General features: G+C 34.5%; 1 protein-coding gene across 2 annotated transcripts in view; it reads right to left on the bottom strand.

The window, feature by feature from the left end:
• The window catches only part of LOC133615286 (plexin-A1-like), an 811,576-nt gene that overhangs the window by 198,973 nt on the left and 588,233 nt on the right, over positions 1 to 24,370 (bottom strand). For both annotated transcript variants that reach the window (XM_061973784.2, XM_061973792.2), the window contains exon 11: positions 1,774 to 1,870. In XM_061973784.2, coding sequence (XP_061829768.2) covers positions 1,774 to 1,870 — 97 coding nt within the window. The remainder of the gene's footprint in view (positions 1 to 1,773; positions 1,871 to 24,370) is intronic.

Below are 24,370 nucleotides of genomic sequence, written 5' to 3'. Positions count from 1 at the left end.
CACGCCCCCTCCAGCTCCATCCGGACCTGAGTGACGTGTTGACAGCCTGTTCACACGTCCGCTTTCCCACAATATAAACAGCTAATGATCGAGGGCGAGTTCTTGGTTTCTTATGTGTGTTTATAATAGCAGTCAAATTTTCGTCTACCGTAAAGCAGTTCGTCTGCCGTAAACAGCAATGTTGTGACACTTTTAAACAGGACAATACTGCCATCTACTGTACATGCATATGTGACCCACCCATAATGCGTCACATTTTTGTGTTGATTTATTTATTTTATTTTGTGGTTTGAATTCGTTTTTGGAGCTGTCATTACACATTTATCAGTATTCACATTGGTCAGTAGGGGGCAGTAGGGCGTTTCTTCCCAATTGAATGCTATCACCTGCAGACCGGAAGTGTCTTGTCATTCTGATGAGCTTGCGACCAGTCTGTGAACAATTGAAACGTCCTGTGTGCTTTTTCCTCCTGTATAACAGGTTAGTTTTGGTGAATCAACTCACCGAATAATATCCATGTGATCTTTATAAGTTTAAGTACACATTCTGATGGTGGAGCCTAACTCTAAAGTGTTTGTGAGTTGTCGTTTGTATTTGTGAACGAATCCAGTGCACAGCTGCAGTAATCGATACAAAAAGGCGACGTGAGTGCGCAATGTTTATATAGGAACTTCTGATCGTAATTCAGACTCCCAAATTAATGGTCCCGTTTTCTTATTGATTTTATAATGTATATTTGTATAATGTGTGTGTTCTGAAATAGTGACAGAGAATAGAACAAGGATGGAAAATTCAACCCTTAACTCAATGAGTAGATGAGTGTTATGTGTGTGTATATGTGTAAATAAATGAACACTGAAATTCAAGTATTTCTTTTATATATATATATATATATATATATATATATATATATATATATATATATATATATGTCTTAATAAGGTTATCCAAAAAATAGTGCTCGATACCGTAGTAGAGCGCAATATATGTATGTGTGGGAAAAAAAAAAAAAGCGGATACAATTTCACCCTCACCTATGAACCCACGCCAGGAAACCAACCAAAAAAGAACAGAAAACGAAACAACATCATCTGGTACAACCCCCCATACAGCAAAAACGTCTCAACTAACATTGGCCACAAATTCCTCAGTCTGATTGACAAACACTTCCCCAAAGGCAACACCTTAAGAAAAGTATTCAACAAGAACAACATTAAATTGAGCTACAGCTGTATGCACAATATACGACAAATTATCTCAAACCACAAAAAAACAATTGCAAATGAGCCGTCAGCCCCCGGACAGAGCGACCCCAAAACCAGCAAAGGCTGCAACTGCCGCAAGAAACCTGATTGCCCTCTCAACGGTGGGTGCTTACAAACATCAGTTGTTTACCAATCTAAGGTAACACGCAAGGACATTAACACATCCGACACATATGTAGGATTAACCGAGGGAGAGTTTAAAACCAGATGGAACAATCACAAGGCTTCTTTCAGGAACCAAAACCTGCGGAAAACCACAGAACTCAGCAAACGTATGTAATAATAATAAAAATATATATATATATAGCTAGAATTCACTGAAAGTCAAGTATTTCTTATATATTTATCTTAACCACGCCCCCCGCCCCACCCCGACCACGCCCCCCACCCCCCACCTCCCGAAATCGGAGGTCTCAAGGTTGGCAAGTATGTGTTGCATACATCAGCAGTTTTAAATCAAAATACCTGGCATTGTTTTACACAAACCGAACAAAACCCGTAGTAGTACCTTGAATGTCGAAGGGATTGTCGATGACGAAGTTTCCATTCCACACCACGGACAGATCGACTGGCAGGTCGCTGATGTCGCCGCCCTCGTAGTCGTACTGGCGGACACAGAAAGACAGAGAATTGGTCTTTCCTAAAAATAGGAGTGCAAATAAATTGGGATGTCATTTGCTTAGTGATTCACCTCGGGTGTGTTGGTGGCAAACAGCTGGTTATACAGCAAATAGACACATTCCATAAACACACACACACACACACACACACGGGAAATAACAGATGGCTTTAAGCCGGACGGAAATTGGAGGTAAGACAACAGAAAAGTGAAAGAAAAAGAGACAGGAATCAAACTGCGGTAAAACCTTATTCATCCACACGTGATATAGCAGCCGGGTGAGTGGGGGGTGCGAGAGATAGGATCGGGAGGGAAGTTGTAAAGTGAAATTGGCATTTTCCATTTGCTCACTGACACACTTGATTTGCTAGACGGAGCTTGACCACCCCGAATGGCCAATGGGGCTTGTAGCGCATGCACACACATTTATGATGCAGACCGGAAAAAAGAAAAAAAAGAAAAGAAAAAGAGTCTCCTCTCTGCTCTCCAGCGCACACCATCAGCTATTGTACCCCCCCGTCCCCCTGATCCGGGCGTGACCCTCCATCCATCACACCGGTGGTGGCTTGACTTCATTAGCCGCAATGTCCCGCCGGTTAAATTCTGGCCTAAATACTGGCAGCCAGCAGTGAAACAATAGCACGCTCGGTGGTGTGGCCTCCATTAAACTTTTAAGGCTTCCCACTTGTCTGCTGTCACCAAAACACTAGGTGGACTTGTTCGCCGGCCCGGCCTCTGCCCGCCGCATCATGCTTTATTCACACCGTCACGTGCTTGGAAATGCCAAGGCGGGACCACACCGCCACACTGTCACACTGCCACTCGCCCCACGGTCTAAACCAGTGTTATTCAACCACTGGTGTGCCGTGACCAATGTTCCCTCTAATTGTTCATGTGTGTGAGCAAACACAAAAACTCCCTGAGCATTGAGTGGAGCCCAGAGGTGGGTAGAGTAGCCAGAAATTGTACTCAAGTAAGAGTACTGTTACTTTAGAGATTTATTACTCAAGTATCACCCAAATATTTACTTGAGTAAAAGTAAAAAGTATGTTGTGAAAAAACTACTCAAGTACTGAGTAACTGATGAGTAACATACACACAAATATCATATATATATATATATATATATATATATATATATATATATATATATATATAAAATGCAACATTTGACGTCACTATGGGAAGTTTTGACGGAGCAGAAACGTGTGAACTCGTTGGGAGTTTCCTCCTCTCCCAGCTCGCTAGCCTCAATCTGAACCTTGGTATTTACCGTGATGACGGACTGGCAGTGTGTCGCGCCTCGCCATAGAGCAGCGAGAATACCAAGAAGCGCATATGCCGAATTTTCAAAGAGAACGGCCTACGGATCACGATTGAAGCCAACAAGCAAACCGTCAACTTCCTTGACGTCACTTTCAACCTGAGAAATAACAGCTACCAACCATTCACGAAACCCAACACAACACTCTAATACGTGCACCATGACAGCAACAACCCACCCACTACCACGAAAAGAATACCTACCGGAATCAATAAAAGGCTATCGATGCTGTCATCTAGCTAAGCTGAATTTGACCAAGCAACCCCCCCGTACCAAAAAGCCCTTGATGAAAGCGGGTACAATTTCACCCTCACCTATGAACCCACGCCAGGAAACCAGCCAAAAAAGAACAGAAAACGAAACGACATCATCTGGTACAACCCCCCATACAGCAAAAACGTCTCAACTAACATTGGACACAAATTCCTCAATCTGATTGACAAACACTTTCCCAAAGACAACACCCTAAGAAAAGTATTCAACAAGAACAACATTAAATTGAGCTACAGCTGCATGAACAATATACGACAAATCATCTCAAACCACAACAAAACAATTGCAAATGAGCCGTCGGCCCCCAGACAGAGCGACTCCAAAACCAACAAAGACTGTAACTGTCGAAAGAAACCTGATTGCCCTCTCAACGGGGGGTGCTTACAAACATCAGTTGTCTACCAATCTAAGGTAATACGCAAGGACATTAACACATCCGACACATATGTAGGATTAACCGAGGGAGAATTCAAAACCAGATGGAACAATCACAAGGCTTCTTTCAGGAACAAAAACCTGCGAAATACCACAGAACTCAGCAAACACATTTGGGACCTCAAAGACAATAATGTTGAATATTCAATAACATGGCAAATTCTTGCATCCAGCACACCTTACAATAGTGGTAATAAAAGATGCAACCTATGCTTGAAAGAGAAACAGTTTATTATTTACCGTCCAGACCTGGCATCCCTCAACAAGCGCAGCGAAATTGTCACAGCATGCCGCCATAGACGGAAACACCTCCTAGGTAACACATGAGCCAATCACCACGCCCCTAGGCCAGCCTGTACCCACCCACTCTGTGCCCTATATAAACCATGGTATGCGAATGCTCCCATTAAAATCTCCTGATGATTGAGGGTACCCCCCCTCATGAAACAGGCCTGTAGAGATGAAATAGTCTTGTGATTTCTTTTTCCCACACATACATATATTGCGCTCTACTACGGTATCGAGCACTATTTTTTGGATAACCTTATTAAGACATATATATATATATATATATATATATATATATACATACATTGATATATATAGTATATCATTTATATTTATTTATTTTGCCGTTTTTGTTTACATGTTAAAGGTGTTTTAATGAATATACATGCATGTTTAACACATATAGATTCCTTTCTTTCATGAAGACAAGAATATAAGTTGGTGTATTACCTGATTCTGATGACTTGCATTGATTGTAATCAGACAGTAGTGATGATAACGTCCACATTTTCAAATAGAGGAGAAAAAAAGTTCCTCCTTTCTGTCTAATACCACATGAAAGTGGTTGGTTTTTGGCATCTTATTTGTCCAGCTTCCATATTCCTTTTTATACACTTTACAAGAAATACATTGGCGGCAAACTCCGTAGCTTGCTAGCTTGTTTGCGATGGCTTTCGGGGACTCTTATTTTGAAAGCGCAGGCGCGATGGAGCGGCACTTTTATTGTGAAGACAGGAACTGTGCAGTCAGTCTTTAGGCTTTTGACGGGATGTACGGTTGAAATAAAAAAGGGTCTTTTTTCCTTGTATTAGTAGATTGCACAGTACAGTACATATTCCGTACAATTGACCACTAAATGGTAACACCCCAATAAGTTCTTCAACTTGTTTAAGTCAGGTCATGTGACCGCCTGGCTCTGTTTGATTGGTCCAACGTCACCAGTGACTGCATCTGATTGGTGGAACGGAGTGAACATCACTAGTGACTGCATTTTATTGGTGGAACGGAGTGAAACGTCACCAGTAAGGCAGGCACTTTGAAGGTCTGTCTGACAGACCAAAACAAACAAAGCGTGCATTAACAGATCGATAAAAATTAGTAGCGAGTAGCGAGCTGAATGTAGAAAAAAGTAGCGGAGTAAAAGTAGCGTTTCTTCTCTATAAATATACTCAAGCAAAAGTAAAAGTAAGTTGCATTAAAACTACTCTTAGAAGTACAATTTATCCCAAAAGTTACTCAAGTAGATGTAACGGAGTAAATGTAGCGCGTTACTACCCACCTCTGGTGGAGTCCATGTGAGCAACATCAGAAGTGCACACTGTGGCTACACCAGCAGCACACCTGTACCAAACCTGACTAAATAACAACTTACATATCCATCCATCCATCCATTTTCTACCGCGGGGTGCTGGAGCCTATCTCAGCTGCATTCGGGCGGAAGGCGGGGTACACCCTGGACAAGTCCCCACCTCATGGCAGGGCCAACACAGATAGACAGACAACATTCTCTTATTATTATAATCAAATGACAGCAGTCATTTCCATTTCTAATATAAGTGTTTAGGCCCAATAACAACAAATATTGTTTTTCATGAGCTGTGTACTTGTATTGTTTGTCTGGGTGGAGGTCCTGCTTTGGAAATAATTTGTACTCCTTTCAGACATTGCATTTAGTTCCCATTAAAACATTCACATGTTGCACAATGAGATGTAAGCAGGGGATCATGTGTACATTCCTGCAACTTCCTGTTTGTAAAAAATATATTTTTATTAGTATTTATTTAATATACTAACTGTCATGATCCGCAACCTGAGGGTTCCTGGTTCGATCCCCACCTACTACCAACCTCGTCACGTCCGTTGTGTCCTTGAACAAGACACTTCACCCCTTGCTCCTGATGGGTGGTGGTTAGCGCCTTGCATGGCAGCTCCCACCATCAGTGTGTGAATGTGTGTGTGAATGGGTGAATGTGGAAATAGTGTCAAAGCGCTTTGAGTACCTTGAAGGTAGAAAAGCGCTATACAAGTACAACCCATTCACCATTTTACTTTACCTATGTTTTGTACAGCGCTTTGTGATTTTATCTGTGAAAAGCGCTTTATAAATCAAATGTACGTACTTACTTACATCTAGTGGAGATGACATGAGTGCATGTGACCATTGATGTCAAAGTATGAAAAGGGAAAATCAAAACCAAAAACAAATTATGTTGATTTGTGTATGCACTTGAAGCCTATTTCTACCACACTCAGAAGGTATCTGCCAACATGACTAATTACAAGAGGGCGACCCGTGTATGCACTCGGCTTTCTTCTCACAGGCCTCCTCGTCTCACAGCTGCTCTTGCTTTGTTCAAAATATGCAGTTCTTCATCCCAGACACACACACACACACACACACACACACACACACACACACACACACACACACACACACACACACACAACACACACACACACTCTTGCAATTGTTACCTTATTGAGACCCCCGAAAAATGCCTGTCTCTAGTACAATAATAAAAAGTCGTCATTTTACTCAACGCAAGTCAGTATTTTACAAGAATAACTGAACATTTGTGCAATGTTATGATAAAAGTTGTGATTTTACTCAACAACATTTGCAAATTTGCGAGAAAAGCTGAACATTTTGGCAATTTTAGGAAAAAGAGTCAAGATTTTACACGATAAAAGTCACAATTTTATAAGAAAACTTTAAAAACGTTGGCGATATTTTAATATTAATCGGAATTTTACTTGGCTGAATTTTGACAAATGTCATAATTTTACTTTAAAAATGTCACTATTTTACAAGAACAGCAAAACAATTGGCAATATTGTGATACAAGTCTGATTTTTATACGACACATGTCACTATTTTGAAATAAAAAATTAAAAAATTACATTAAAAAAGTAATAATTTTACGAGAAAATATTGCAAATATTGCAAAATATTGTGAGAAAAAGACTGCTTTTAGTTAATTATTTTGATTTTGATTTTGTAATTGGTTTTTAATCTTCATTATTTACTTCAAGTTATTACAGCATGTCTCTATATACATTTTTTTTTTTTTACATTTTGGCCAAAGGGGGCGCATTTTAATTTCTAACACACACTTGTTATTTCATATGTTGACCAGAGGGGGAGCACTTTTAAAAGCGACACACAGTCAATGTAAAAAATTCCCTCCTTCTTGAGACCCCCGAAAAATGCCCATCTCTAGTATAATAATAAAAAGTCGTAATTTTACTCAACGCAAGTCAGTATTTTACAAGAATAACTGAACATTTGTGCAATGTTATGATAAAAGTTGTGATTTTACTCAACAACATTTGCAAATTTGCGAGAAAAGCTGAACATTTTGGCAATTTTAGGAAAAGAGTCAAGATTTTACTCGATAAAAGTCACAATTTTATAAGAAAACTTTAAAAATGTTGGCGATATTTTAATATTAATCGGAATTTTACTTGGCTGAATTTTTGACAAATGTCATAATTTTACTTTAAAAATGTCACTATTTTACAAGGACAGCAAAACAATTGGCAATATTGTGATACAAGTCTGATTTTTATACGACACATGTCACTATTTTGAAATAAAAAAAAAAAAAATTTACATTAAAAAAGTGATTATTTTACGAGAAAATATTGCAAATATTGCAAAATATTGTGAGAAAAAGACTGCTTTTATTTAATTATTTTTATTTTTATTTTGTAATTGGTTTTTAATCTTCATTATTTACTTCAAGTTATTACAGCATGTCTCTATATACATTTTTTTTTTTTACATTTTGGCCAAAGGAGGCGCATTTTAATTTCTAACACACACTTGTTATTTCATATGTTGACCAGAGGGGGAGCACTTTTAAAAGCGACACACAGTCAATGTAAAAAATTCCCTCCTTCTTGAGACCCCCGAAAAATGCCCATCTCTAGTATAATAATAAAAAGTCGTAATTTTACTCAACGCAAGTCAATATTTTACAAGAATAACTGAACATTTGTGCAATGTTATGATAAAAGTTGTGATTTTACTCAACAACGGTTGCAAATTTGCGAGAAAAGCTTAACATTTTGGCAATTTTAGGAAAAGAGTCAAGATTTTACTCGATAAAAGTCACAATTTTATAAGAAAACTTTAAAAATGTTGGCGATATTTTAATATTAATCGGAATTTTACTTGGCTGAATTTTTGACAAATGTCATAATTTTACTTTAAAAATGTCACTATTTTACAAGAACAGCAAAACAATTGGCAATATTGTGATAAAAGTCTGATTTTTATACGACACATGTCACTATTTTGAAATAAAAAATACAAAATTTACATTAAAAAAGTAATTATTTTACGAGAAAATATTGCAAATATTGCAAAATATTGTGAGAAAAAGACTGCTTTTCGTTAATTATTTTTATTTTTATTTTGTAATTGGCTTTTAATCTTCATTATTTACTTCAAGTTATTACAGCATGTCTCTATATACATTTTTTTTTTTTTACATTTTGGCCAAAGGAGGCGCATTTTAATTTCTAACACACACTTGTTATTTCATATGTTGACCAGAGGGGGAGCACTTTTAAAAGCGACACACACACACACACAAACACTCTTGCAATTGTTACCTTCTTGAGACCCCCGAAAAATGCCTATTTCTAGTATAATAATAAAAAGTCGTCATTTTACCCAACGCAAGTCAGTATTTTACAAGAATAACTGAACATTTGTGCAATGTTATGATAAAAGTTGTGATTTTACTCAACAACGGTCGCAAATTTGCGAGAAAAGCTTAACATTTTGGCAATTTTAGGAAAAGAGTCAAGATTTTACTCGATAAAAGTCACAATTTTATAAGAAAACTTTAAAAATGTTGGCGATATTTTAATATTAATCGGAATTTTACTTGGCTGAATTTTGACAAATGTCATAATTTTACTTTCAAAATGTCACTATTTTACAAGAACAGCAAAACAATTGGCAATATTGTGATAAAAGTCTGATTTTTATACGACACATGTCACTATTTTGAAATAAAAAAATAAAAAATTTACATTAAAAAAGTAATTATTTTACGAGAAAATATTGCAAAATATTGTGAGAAAAATACTGCTTTTCGTTAATTATTTTGATTTTGATTTTGTAATTGGTTTTTAATCTTCATTATTTACTTCAAGTTATTACAGCATGTCTCTATATACATTTTTTTTTTTTTACATTTTGGCCAAAGGAGGCGCATTTTAATTTCTAACACACACTTGTTATTTCATATGTTGACCAGAGGGGGAGCACTTTTAAAAGCGACACACACACACACACACTCACACAAACACTCTTGTAATTGTTACCTTCTTGAGACCCCCGAAAAATGCCTATCTCTAGTATATTAATAAAAAGTCGTAATTTTACTCAACGCAAGTCACTATTTTACAAGAATAACTGAACATTTGTGCAATGTTATGATAAAAGTTGTGATTTTACTCAACAACGGTCGCAAATTCGCGAGAAAAGCTGAACATTTTGGCAATTTTAGGAAAAGAGTCAAGATTTTACTCGATAAAAGTCACAATTTTATAAGAAAACTTTAAAAATGTTGGCGATATTTTAATATTAATCGGAATTTTACTTGGCTGAATTTTTGACAAATGTCATAATTTTACTTTCAAAATGTCACTATTTTACAAGAACAGCAAAACAATTGGCAATATTGTGATAAAAGTCTGATTTTTATACGACAAATGTCACCATTTTGCATTAAAAATAAAAACTTTACATTAAAAAAGTAATTATTTTACGAGAAAATATTGCAAATATTGCAAAATATTGTGAGAAAAAGACTGCTTTTAGTTAATTATTTTTATTTTTATTTTGTAATTGGTTTTTAATCTTCATTATTTACTTCAAGTTATTACAGCATGTCTCTATATACATTTTTTTTTTTTTTTACATTTTGGCCAAAGGAGGCGCATTTTAATTTCTAACACACACTTGTTATTTCATATGTTGACCAGAGGGGGAGCACTTTTAAAAGCGACACACACACACACACACACTCACACAAACACTCTTGTAATTGTTACCTTCTTGAGACCCCCGAAAAATGCCTATCTCTAGTATAATAATAAAAAGTCGTCATTTTACTCAACGCAAGTCAGTATTTTACAAGAATAACTGAACATTTGTGCAATGTTATGATAAAAGTTGTGATTTTACTCAACAACGGTCGCAAATTCGCGAGAAAAGCTGAACATTTTGGCAATTTTAGGAAAAGAGTCAAGATTTTACTCGATAAAAGTCACAATTTTATAAGAAAACTTTAAAAATGTTGGCGATATTTTAATATTAATCGGAATTTTACTTGGCTAAATTTTGACAAATGTCATAATTTTACTTTAAAAATGTCACTCTTTTACAAGAACAGCAAAACAATTGGCAATGTTGTGATAAAAGTCAGATTTTTATACGACAAATGTCACCATTTTGAAATTAAAAATAAAAACTTTACATTAAAAAAGTAATAATTTTACGAGAAAATATTGCAAATATTGCAAAATATTGTGAGAAAAAGACTGCTTTTAGTTAATTATTTTTATTTTTATTTTGTAATTGGTTTTTAATCTTCATTATTTACTTCAAGTTATTACAGCATGTCTCTATATACATTTTTTTTTTTTTACATTTTGGCCAAAGGAGGCACATTTTAATTTCTAACACACACTTGTTATTTCATATGTTGACCAGAGGGGGAGCACTTTTAAAAGCGACACACACACACACACACTCACACAAACACTCTTGTAATTGTTACCTTCTTGAGACCCCCGAAAAATGCCTATCTCTAGTATAATAATAAAAAGTCGTCATTTTACTCAACGCAAGTCAGTATTTTACAAGAATAACTGAACATTTGTGCAATGTTATGATAAAAGTTGTGATTTTACTCAACAACATTTGCAAATTTGCGAGAAAAGCTTAACATTTTGGCAATTTTAGGAAAAGAGTCAAGATTTTACTCGATAAAAGTCACAATTTTATAAGAAAACTTTAAAAATGTTGGCGATATTTTAATATTAATCGGAATTTCACTTGGCTGAATTTTGACAAATGTCATAATTTTACTTTCAAAATGTCACTATTTTACAAGAACAGCAAAACAATTGGCAATATTGTGATAAAAGTCTGATTTTTATACGACACATGTCACCATTTTGCATTAAAAATAAAAACTTTACATTAAAAAAGTAATTACTTTACGAGAAAATATTGCAAATATTGCAAAATATTGTGAGAAAAAGACTGCTTTTTGTTAATTATTTTGATTTTGATTTTGTAATTGGTTTTTAATCTTCATTATTTACTTCAAGTTATTACAGCATGTCTCTATATACATTTTTTTTTTTTTAACATTTTGGCCAAAGGAGGCGCATTTTAATTTCTAACACACACTTGTTATTTCATATGTTGACCAGAGGGGGAGCACTTTTAAAAGCGACACACAGTCAATGTAAAAAAACTTTTCCTTCTCCATGTCTCAAGAAGGGTAGACATACACGAACACACACACACACACACACATACTCACACACTCACACAAACACTCTTGTAATTGTTACCTTCTTGAGACCCCCGAAAAATGCCTATCTCTAGTATAATAATAAAAAGTCGTCATTTTACTCAACGCAAGTCAATATTTTACAAGAATAACTGAACATTTGTGCAATGTTATGATAAAAGTTGTGATATTACTCAACAACATTTGCAAATTCGCGAGAAAAGCTTAACATTTTGGCAATTTTAGGAAGAGAGTCAAGATTTTACTCGATAAAAGTCACAATTTTATAAGAAAACTTTAAAAATGTTGGCAATATTTTAATATTAATCGGAATTTTACTTGGCTAAATTTTTGACAAATGTCATAATTTTACTTTAAAAATGTCACTATTTTACAAGAACAGCAAAACAGTTGGCAATATTGTGATAAAAGTCTGATTTTTATACGACAAATGTCACCATTTTGCATTAAAAATAAAAACTTTACATTAAAAAAGTAATAATTTTACGAGAAAATATTGCAAATATTGCAAAATATTGTGAGAAAAAGACTGCTTTTCGTTAATTATTTTTATTTTTATTTTGTAATTGGTTTTTAATCTTCATTATTTACTTCAAGTTATTACAGCATGTCTCTATATACATTTTTTTTTTTTTTACATTTTGGCCAAAGGAGGCGCATTTTAATTTCTAACACACACTTGTTATTTCATATGTTGACCAGAGGGGGAGCACTTTTAAAAGCGACACACAGTCAATGTAAAAAAACTTTTCCTTCTCCATGTCTCAAGAAGGGTAGACATACAAGAACACACACACACACACACACACACACACACTCACACACAAACACACACACACTCTTGCAATTGTTACCTTCTTGAGACCCCCGAAAAATGCCTATCTCTAGTATAATAATAAAAAGTCGTAATTTTACTCAACGCAAGTCAGTATTTTACAAGAATAACTGAACATTTGTGCAATGTTATGATAAAAGTTGTGATTTTACTCAACAACATTTGCAAATTTGCGAGAAAAGCTTAACATTTTGGCAATTTTAGGAAAAGAGTCAAGATTTTACTCGATAAAAGTCACAATTTTATAAGAAAACTTTAAAAATGTTGGCGATATTTTAATATTAATCGGAATTTTACTTGGCTGAATTTTGACAAATGTCATAATTTTACTTTAAAAATGTCACTATTTTACAAGAACAGCAAAACAATTGGCAATATTGTGATAAAAGTCTGATTTTTATACGACACGTCACTATTTTGAAATAAAAAATAAAAAATGTACATAAAAAAAAGTAATTATTTTATGAGGAAAATATTGCAAATATTGCAAAATATTGTGAGAAAAAGACTGCTTTTAGTTAATTATTTTTATTTTTATTTTGTAATTGGTTTTTAATCTTCATTATTTACTTCAAGTTATTACAGCATGTCTCTATATACATTTTTTTTTTTACATTTTGGCCAAAGGAGGCACATTTTAATTTCTAACACACACTTGTTATTTCATATGTTGACCAGAGGGGGAGCACTTTTAAAAGCGACACACAGTCAATGTAAAAAAACTTTTCCTTCTCCATGTCTCAAGAAGGGTAGACATACAAGAACACACACACACACACACACACTCTCACACACACACACACACACACACACACTCACACACACACTCTTGTAATTGTCACCTTCTTGAGACCCCCGAAAAATGCCTATCTCTAGTATAATAATAAAAAGTCGTCATTTTACTCAACGCAAGTCAATATTTTACAAGAATAACTGAACATTTGTGCAATGTTATGATAAAAGTTGTGATTTTACTCAACAACATTTGCAAATTTGCGAAAAAAGCTTAACATTTTGGCAATTTTAGGAAAAGAGTCAAGATTTTACTCGATAAAAGTCACAATTGTATAAGAAAACTTTAAAAATGTTGGCGATATTTTAATATTAATCGGAATTTTACTTGGCTAAATTTTGACAAATGTCATAATTTTACTTTCAAAATGTCACTATTTTACAAGAACAGCAAAACAATTGGCAATATTGTGATAAAAGTCTGATTTTTATACGACATATGTCACTATTTTGAAATAAAAAATAAAATATTTACATTAAAAAAGTAATTATTTTATGAGAAAATATTGCAAATATTGCAAAATATTGTGAGAAAAAGACTGCTTTTAGTTAATTATTTTTATTTTGTAATTGGTTTTTAATCTTCATTATTTACTTCAAGTTATTACAGCATGTCTCTATATACATTTTTTTTTTTTTACATTTTGGCCAAAAGAGGCGCATTTTAATTTCTAACACACACTTGTTATTTCATATGTTGACCAGAGGGGGAGCACTTTTAAAAGCGACACACAGTCAATGTAAAAAAACTTTTCCTTCTCCATGTCTCAAGAAGGGTAGACATACAAGAACACACAAACACACACACACACACACACACACACACACACACACACACACACACACACACACACACTCTTGCAATTGTTACCTTCTTGAGACCCCCGAAAAATGCCTATCTGTAGTATAATAATAAAAAGTCGTAATTTTACTCAACGCAAGTCAATATTTTACAAGAATAACTGAACATTTGTGCAATGTTATGATAAAAATTGTGATTTTACTCAACAACGGTCGCAAATTCACGAGAAAAGCTTAACATTTTGGCAATTTTAGGAAAAGAGTCAAGATTTTACTCGATAAAAGTCACAATTTTAGAAGAAAACTTTAAAAATGTTGGCGATATTTTAATATTAATCGGAATTTTACTTGGCTGAATTTTTGACAAATGTCATAATTTTACTTTAAAAATGTCACTATTTTACAAGAACAGCAAAACAATGGGCAATATTGTGATACAAGTCTGATTTTTATACGACAAATGTCACTATTTTGAAAAAAAAAATAAAAAATTTACATTAAAAAAGTAATTATTTTACGAGAAAATATTGCAAATATTGCAAAATATTGTGAGAAAAACACTGCTTTTAGTTAATTATTTTTATTTTTATTTTGTAATTGGTTTTTAATCTTCATTATTTACTTCAAGTTATTACAGCATGTCTCTATATACATTTTTTTTTTTTTACATTTTGGCCAAAGGAGGCGCATTTTAATTTCTAACACACACTTGTTATTTCATATGTTGACCAGAGGGGGAGCACTTTTAAAAGCGACACACAGTCAATGTAAAAAAACGTTTCCTTCTCCATGTCTCAAAAAGGGTAGACATACAAGAACACACACACACACACACACACACACACACACACACACACACACACACACACACACACACACACTCTTGCAATTGTTACCTTCTTGAGACCCCCGAAAAAATGTCACTATTTTACAAGAACAGCAAAACAATTGGCAATATTGTGATAAAAGTCTGATTTTTATACGACAAATGTCACCATTTTGCATTAAAAATAAAAACTTAACATTAAAAAAGTAATTATTTTATGAGAAAATATTGCAAATATTGTGAGAAAAAGACTGCTTTTAGTTAGTTATTTTGATTTTGATTTTGTAATTGGTTTTTAATCTTCATTATTTACTTCAAGTTATTACAGCATGTCTCTATATACATTTTTTTTTTTTACATTTTGGCCAAAGGGGGCGCATTTCAATTTCTTACACACACTTGTTATTTCATATGTTGACGAGAGGGGGAGCACTTTTAAAAGCGACACACAATCAATGTAAAAAAACTTTTCCTTCTCCATGTCTCAAGAAGGGTAGACATACAAGAACACACACACACACACACACACACACACACACACACACACACACACACACACACACACACACACACACACACTCACACACACACTCTTGTAATTGTTACCTTCTTGAGACCCCCGAAAAATGCCTATCTCTAGTATAATAATAAAAAGTCGTAATTTTACTCAACGCAAGTCAATATTTTACAATAATAACTGAACATTTGTGCAATGTTATGATAAAAGTTGTGATTTTACTCAACAACATTTGCAAATTCGCGAGAAAAGCTTAACATTTTGGCAATTTTAGGAAAAGAGTCAAGATTTTACTCGATAAAAGTCACAATTTTATAAGAAAACTTTAAAAATGTTGGCGATATTTTAATATTAATCGGAATTTCACTTTGCTGAATTTTGACAAATGTCATAATTTTACTTTCAAAATGTCACTATTTTACAAGAACAGCAAAACAATTGGCAATGTTGTGATAAAAGTCTGATTTTTATACGACGAATGTCACCATTTTGAAATAAAAAATAAAAAATTTAAATTAAAAAAGTAATAATTTTACGAGAAAATATTGCAAATATTGCAAAATATTGTGAGAAAAACACTGCTTTTCGTTAATTATTTTTATTTTTATTTTGTAATTGGTTTTTAATCTTCATTATTTACTTCAAGTTATTACAGCATGTCTCTATATAAATTTTTTTTTTTTTACATTTTGGCCAAAGGAGGCGCATTTTAATTTCTAACACACACTTGTTATTTCATATGTTGACCAGAGGGGGAGCACTTTTAAAAGCGACACACAGTCAATGTAAAAAAACTTTTCCTTCTCCATGTCTCAAGAAGGGTAGACATACAAGAACACACACACACACACACACACACACACACACACACACACACACACACACACACACACACACACTCACACAAACACTCTTGCAATTGTTACCTTCTTGAGACCCCCGAAAAATGCCTATCTCTAGTATAATAATAAAAAGTCGTCATTTTACTCAACGCAAGTCAATATTTTGCAAGAATAACTGAACATTTGTGCAATGTTATGATAAAAGTTGTGATTTTACTCAACAACATTTACAAATTTGCAAAAAAAGCTTAACATTTTGTCAATTTTAGGAAAAGAGTCAAGATTTGACTCGATAAAAGTCACAATTTTATAAGAAAACTTTAAAAATGTTGGCAATATTTTAATATTAATCGGAATTTTACTTGGCTGAATTTTGACAAATGTCATAATTTTACTTTCAAAATGTCACTATTTTACAAGAACAGCAAAACAATTGGCAATATTGTGATAAAAGTCTGATTTTTATACGACACATGTCACCATTTTGCATTAAAAATAAAAACTTTACATTAAAAAAGTAATTATTTTATGAGAAAATATTGCAAATATTGCAAAATATTTTGAGAAAAAGACTGCTTTGAGTTAATTATTTTTATTTTTATTTTGTAATTGGTTTTTAATCTTCATTATTTACTTCAAGTTATTACAGCATGTCTCTATATACATTTTTTTTTTTTTTACATTTTGGCCAAAGGAGGCGCATTTTAATTTCTAACACACACTTGTTGTTTCATATGTTGACCAGAGGGGGAGCACTTTTAAAAGCGACACACAGTCAATGTAAAAAAACTTTTCCTTCTCCATGTCTCAAGAAGGGTAGACATACAAGAATACACACACACACACGCACACACACACACACACACACACACACACACGCTCACACAAACACTCTTGCAATTGTTACCTTCTTGAGACCCCCGAAAAATGCCTGTCTCTAGTATAATAATAAAAAGTCGTCATTTTACTCAACGCAAGTCAATATTTTACAAGAATAACTGAACATTTGTGCAATGTTATGATAAAAGTTGTGATTTTACTCAACAACATTTGCAAATTTGCGAGAAAAGCTTAACATTTTGGCAATTTTAGGAAAAGAGTTAAGATTTTACTCGATAAAAGTCACAATTTTATAAGAAAACTTTAAAAATGTTGGCAATATTTTAATATTAATCGGAATTTTACTTGGCTGAATTTTGACAAATGTCATAATTTTACTTTAAAAATGTCACTATTTTACAAGAACAGCAAAACAATTGGCAATATTGTGATAAAAGTCTGATTTTTATACGACAAATGTCACCATTTTGAAATTAAAAATAAAAACTTTACATTAAAAAAGTAATAATTTTACGAGAAAATATTGCAAATATTGCAAAATATTGTTAGCAAAAGACTGCTTTTTGTTAATTATTTTTATTTTTATTTTGTAATTGGTTTTTAATCTTCATTATTTACTTCAAGTTATTACAGCATGTCTCTATATACATTTTTTTTTTTTTACATTTTGGCCAAAGGAGGCGCATTTTAATTTCTAACACACACTTGTTATTTCATATGTTGACCAGAGGGGGAGCACTTTTAAAAGCGACACACAGTCAATGTAAAAAAACTTTTCCTTCTCCATGTCTCAAGAAGGGTAGACATACAAGAACACACACACACACATACACACACACACACACACACACACACACTCTTGCAATTGTTACCTTCTTGAGACCCCCGAAAAATGCCTGTCTCTAGTATAATAATAAAAAGTCGTAATTTTACTCAACGCAAGTCAGTATTTTACAAGAATAACTGAACATTTGTGCAATGTTATGATAAAAGTTGTGATTTTACTCAACAACATTTGCAAATTCGCGAGAAAAGCTTAACATTTTGGCAATTTTAGGAAAAGAGTCAAGATTTTACTCGATAAAAGTCACAATTTTATAAGAAAACTTTAAAAATGTTGGCGATATTTTAATATTAATCGGAATTTTACTTGGCTGAATTTTTGACAAATGTCATATTTTTACTTTAAAAATGTCACTATTTTACAAGAACAGCAAAACAATTGGCAATATTGTGATAAAAGTCTGATTTTTATACGACAAATGTCACTATTTTGAAATAAAAAATAAAAAATTTACATTAAAAAAGTATTTATTTTACGAGAAAATATTGCAAATATTGCAAAATATTGTGAGCAAAAGACTGCTTTTATTTAATTATTTTTATTTTTATTTTGTAATTGGTTTTGAATCTTCATTATTTACTTCAAGTTATTACAGCATGTCTCTATATACATTTTTTTTTTTTACATTTTGGCCAAAGGAGGCGCATTTGAATTTCTAACACACACTTGTTATTTCATATGTTGACCAGAGGGGAGCACTTTTAAAAGCGACACACAGTCAATGTAAAAAAACGTTTCCTTCTCCATGTCTCAAGAAGGTTAGACATACAAGAACACACACACACACACACACACACACACACACACACACACACACACACACACACACACACACACTCACACACTCACACAAACACTCTTGTAATTGTTACCTTCTTGAGACCCCCAAAAAATGCCTGTCTCTAGTACAATAATAAAAAGTCGTAATTTTACTCAACGCAAGTCAATATTTTACAAGAATAACTGAACATTTGTGCAATGTTATGATAAAAGTTGTGATTTTACTCAACAACGGTCGCAAATTCACGAGAAAAGCTTAACATTTTGGCAATTTTAGGAAAAGAGTCAAGATTTTACTCGATAAAAGTCACAATTTTATAAGAAAACTTTAAAATTGTTGGCGATATTTTAATATTAATCGGAGTTTTACTTGGCTGAATTTTTGACAAATGTCATAATTTTACTTTAAAAATTTCACTATTTTACAAGAACAGCAAAACAATTGGCAATATTGTGATACAAGTCTGATTTTTATACGACAAATGTCCCTATTTTGAAATAAAAAATAACAAATTTACATTAAAAAAGTAATTATTTTACGAAAAAATATTGCAAATATTGCAAAATATTGTGAGAAAAAGACTGCTTTTCGTTAATTATTTTGATTTTGATTTTGTAATTGGTTTTTAATCTTCATTATTTACTTCAAGTTATTACAGCATGTCTCTATATACATTTTTTTTTTTTTACATTTTGGCCAAAGGAGGCGCATTTTAATTTCTAACACACACTTGTTATTTCATATGTTGACCAGAGGGGGAGCACTTTTAAAAGCGACACACAGTCAATGTAAAAAAACTTTTCCTTCTCGATGTCTCAAGAAGGGTAGACATACAAGAACACACACACACACACACACACACACACACACACACACACACACACACACACACACACACACACACACACACACACACACACACACAAACACTCTTGCAATTGTTACCTTCTTGAGACCCCCGGAAAATGCCTATCTCTAGTATAATAATAAAAAGTCGTCATTTTACTCAACGCAAGTCAATATTTTACAAGAATAACTGAACATTTGTGCAATGTTATGATAAAAGTTGTGATTTTACTCAACAACGGTCGCAAATTTGCGAGAAAAGCTGAACATTTTGGCAATTTTAGGAAAAGAGTCAAGATTTGACTCGATAAAAGTCACAATTTTAGAAGAAAACTTTAAAAATGTTGGCGATATTTTAATATTAATCGGAATTTTACTTGGCTGAATTTTGACAAATGTCATAATTTTACTTTAAAAATGTCACTATTTTACAAGAACAGCAAAACAATTGGCAATATTGTGATAAAAGTCTGATTTATATACGACACATGTCACTATTTTGAAATAAAAAATAAAAAATTTACATTAAAAAAGTAATTATTTTACGAGAAAATATTGCAAATATTGCAAAATATTGTGAGAAAAAGACTGCTTTTAGTTAATTATTTTGATTTTGATTTTGTAATTGGTTTTTAATCTTCATTATTTACTTCAAGTTATTACAGCATGTCTCTATATACATTTTTTTTTTTTACATTTTGGCCAAAGGAGGCGCATTTTAATTTCTAACACACACTTGTTATTTCATATGTTGACCAGAGGGGGAGCACTTTTAAAAGCGACACACAGTCAATGTAAAAAAACTTTTCCTTCTCCATGTCTCAAGAAGGGTAGACATACAAGAACACACACACACACACACACACACACACACACACACACACACACACACACTCACACACTCACACAAACACTCTTGTAATTGTTACCTTCTTGAGACCCCCGAAAAATGCCTATCTCTAGTATAATAATAAAAAGTCGTCATTTTACTCAACGCAAGTCAATATTTTACAAGAATAACTGAACATTTGTGCAATGTTATGATAAAAGTTGTGATTTTACTCAACAACGGTCGCAAATTCGCGAGAAAAGCTTAACATTTTGGCAATTTTAGGAAAAGAGTCAAGATTTTACTCGATAAAAGTCACAATTTTAGAAGAAAACTTTAAAAATGTTGGCCATATTTTAATATTAATCGGAATTTCACTTGGCTAAATTTTGACAAATGTCATAATTTTACTTTAAAAATGTCACTATTTTACAAGAACAGCAAAACAATTGGCAATATTGTGATAAAAGTCAGATTTTTATACGACAAATGTCACCATTTTGAAATTAAAAATAAAAACTTTACATTAAAAAAGTAATAATTTTACGAGAAAATATTGCAAATATTGCAAAATATTGTGAGAAAAAAACTGCTTTTAGTTAATTATTTTTATTTTTATTTTGTAATTGGTTTTTAATCTTCATTATTTACTTCAAGTTATTACAGCATGTCTCTATATACATTTTTTTTTACATTTTGGCCACATTTATTACACACACTTGTTATTTCATATGTTGACCAGAGGGGGAGCACTTTTAAAAGCGACACACAGTCAACGTGAAAATCCATTTTCTACCGCTTGTCCCTTTTAGGGTCGAAGGGCAGCGCTGGAGCCTATCTCAGCTGCATTCGGGCGGGAGGCGATCTACACCCTGGACAAGTGTGAAAAATCTCTCCTTTTTGGGACCACCCACATTTTGACCAGCAGGGGTGCAAATGAGACATTGTTTATTACAAACCCTGTTTCCATATGAGTTGGGAAATTGTGTTAGATGTAAATATAAACGGAATACAATGATTTGCAAATCCTTTTCAACCCATATTCAATTGAATATGCTACAAAGACAACATATTTGTTGTTCAAACGAAAGGGCATGTTCACCAATGTGTTACATGGCCTTTCCTTTTAACAACACTCAGTAAAGGTTTGGGAACTGACACATTTTTGAAGCTTCTCAGGTGGAATTCTTTCCCATTCTTGCTTGATGTACAGCTTAAGTTGTTCAACAGTCCGGGGGTCTCCGTTGTGCTATTTTAGGCTTCATAATGCGCCACACATTTTCAATGGGAGACAGGTCTGGACTACAGGCAGGCCAGTGTAGTACCCGCACTCTTTTACTACGAAGCCACGTTGATGTAACACGTGTCTTGCTGAAATAAGCAGGGGCGTCCATGGTAACGTTGCTTGGATGACAACATATGTTGCTCCAAAACCTGTATGTACCTTTCAGCATTAATGGCGCCTTCACAGATGTGTAAGTTACCCATGTCTTGGGCACTAATACACCCCCATACCATCACACATGCTGGCTTTTCCACTTTGCGCCTATAACAATCCGGATGGTTCTATTCCTCTTTGGTCCGGAGGACACGACGTCCACAGTTTCCAAAAACAATTTGAAATGTGGACTCGTCAGACCACAGAACACTTTTTCCACTTTGTATCAGTCCATCTTAGATGAGCTCAGGCCCAGCGAAGCCGACGGCGTTTCTGGGTGTTGTTGATAAACGGTTTTTCGCCTCGCATAGGAGAGTTTTAACTTGCACTTACAGATGTAGCGACCAACTGTAGTTACTGTCAGTGGGTTTCTGAAGTGTTCCTGAGCCCATGTGGTGATATCCTTTACACACTGATGTCGCTTGTTGATGCAGTACAGCCTGAGGGATGGAAGGTCACGGGCTCAGCTGCTTACGTGCAGTGATTTCTTCAGATTCTCTGAACCCTTTGATGATATTACGGAGTGTAGATGGTGAAATTCCTTGCAATAGCCGGTTGAGAAAGGTCTTTCTTAAACTGTTCAACAATTTGCTCAGGCATTTGTTGACAAAGTGGTGACCCTCGCCCTCATCCTTGTTTGTGAATGACTGAGCATTTCATGGAATCGACTTTTATACCCAATCATGGCACCCACCTGTTCCCAATTAGCCTGCACACCTGTGGGATGTTCCAAATACCGTATTTTCCGCACTATTAGCCGCACCTAAAAACCACAAATTTACTTAAAAGCTGACAGTGCGGCTTATAACCCGGTGCGCTTTATATATGGATTAATATTAAGATTCATTTTCATAAAGTTTCGGTCTCGCAACTACGGTAAACAGCCGCCATCTTTTTTCCCCGTAGAAGAGGAAGTGCTTCTTCTTCTACGCAAGCAACCGCCAAGGTAAGCACCCGCCCCCATAGAAGAGGAAGCGCTTCTTCTTCTACTGTAAGCAACCACCCGCCCCCGTAGAAGAAGAAGAAGCGCGCGGATATTACGTTTCATTTCCTTTGTGTGTTTACATCTGTAAAGACCACAAAATGGCTCCTACTAAGCGACAGGTTTCCGGTTCATGAAAAGACGCAATCTCTCCATCCGCACACGGACTACTATTTCACAGCAACTGCCTAAAGACTTTCAAGAAAAGCTGGCTACTTTCCGTGCATATTGTAAAAACAAGATAGCTGAAAAAAAGATCCGGCCAGAGAACATTATCAACATGGACGAGGCTCCACTGACTTTTGATATTCCTGTGAACCGCACTGTGGATACAACGGGAGCACGTACGGTGAATATTCGCACCACAGGGAATGAGAAGTCGTCCTTCACTGTGGTTCTAGCTTGCCATGCTAATGGCCAGAAACTTCCACCCATGGTGATATTCAAAAGGAAGACCTTGCCAAAAGAGACCTTTCCAGCCGGCGTCATCATAAAAGCTAACTCGAAGGGATGGATGGATGAAGAAAAGATGAGCGAGTGGTTAAGGGAAGTTTACGCGAAGAGGCCGGGTGGCTTTTTTCACGCAGCTCCGTCCATGTTGATATACGACTCCATGCACGCCCACATCACGCTGGTTTTTAATATATTATTAAAAATTGACTGACCTATCTGACTGTTTTTTTGACATTCCCTTTAGCGCAGTTAGATGCGGCTTATAACACGGGGGCGGCTTATAGGTGGACAAAGTTTTGAAATATGCCGTTCATTGAAGGCGCGGCTTATAACCCAGGGCGCCTTATGGTGCGGAAAATACGGTAAGTGTTTGATGAGCATTCCTCAACTTTATCAGTATTTATTGCCACCTTTTCCCGACTTCTTTGTCACGTTGTTGCTGGCATCAAATTCTAAAGTTAATGATTATTTGCAAAAAAAAAAATCAAATATGTTGTCTTTGTAGCATATTCAACTGAATATGGGTTGAAAATGATTTTGGAATCATTGTATTTGTATTTACATCTAACACAATTTCCCAACTCATATGGAAACGGGGGTTTCTAGATGCAATGTTATTGGGACCATGATTTATGTCATCACTTGTTCACACCTCCTCATATGGAAGATAATTTTCCTTCTGCATGTCTCAAGAAGGGTAGGCATACAAGAACACACACACACACACACACACACACACACACACACACACACACACACACACGAGACGTATCTTTCCCCACATTCCGCAGGGACATGCAATCCATAGAGGCGACTCGTGTCGCTGCAGAGTAAACGAGTGCGGGAGCAGATAACGAATGAACCCGAGCCAACTGGCGGTGTTACAGTAATGAGGCCGGCGGCTGTTTTGTGCTCACCTTGTACTTTGTACTGCCTCTCCTTGGATCTCCTCTTGTCACCTCTCATTGACTGCCC

Source organism: Nerophis lumbriciformis, linkage group LG01 (assembly GCF_033978685.3).
Source record: "Nerophis lumbriciformis linkage group LG01, RoL_Nlum_v2.1, whole genome shotgun sequence".
Lineage (NCBI taxonomy): Eukaryota > Metazoa > Chordata > Actinopteri > Syngnathiformes > Syngnathidae > Nerophis > Nerophis lumbriciformis.
The sequence above is the reverse complement of the archived record's forward strand: the minus strand, read 5'-3'. Positions and strand labels throughout refer to the sequence as shown.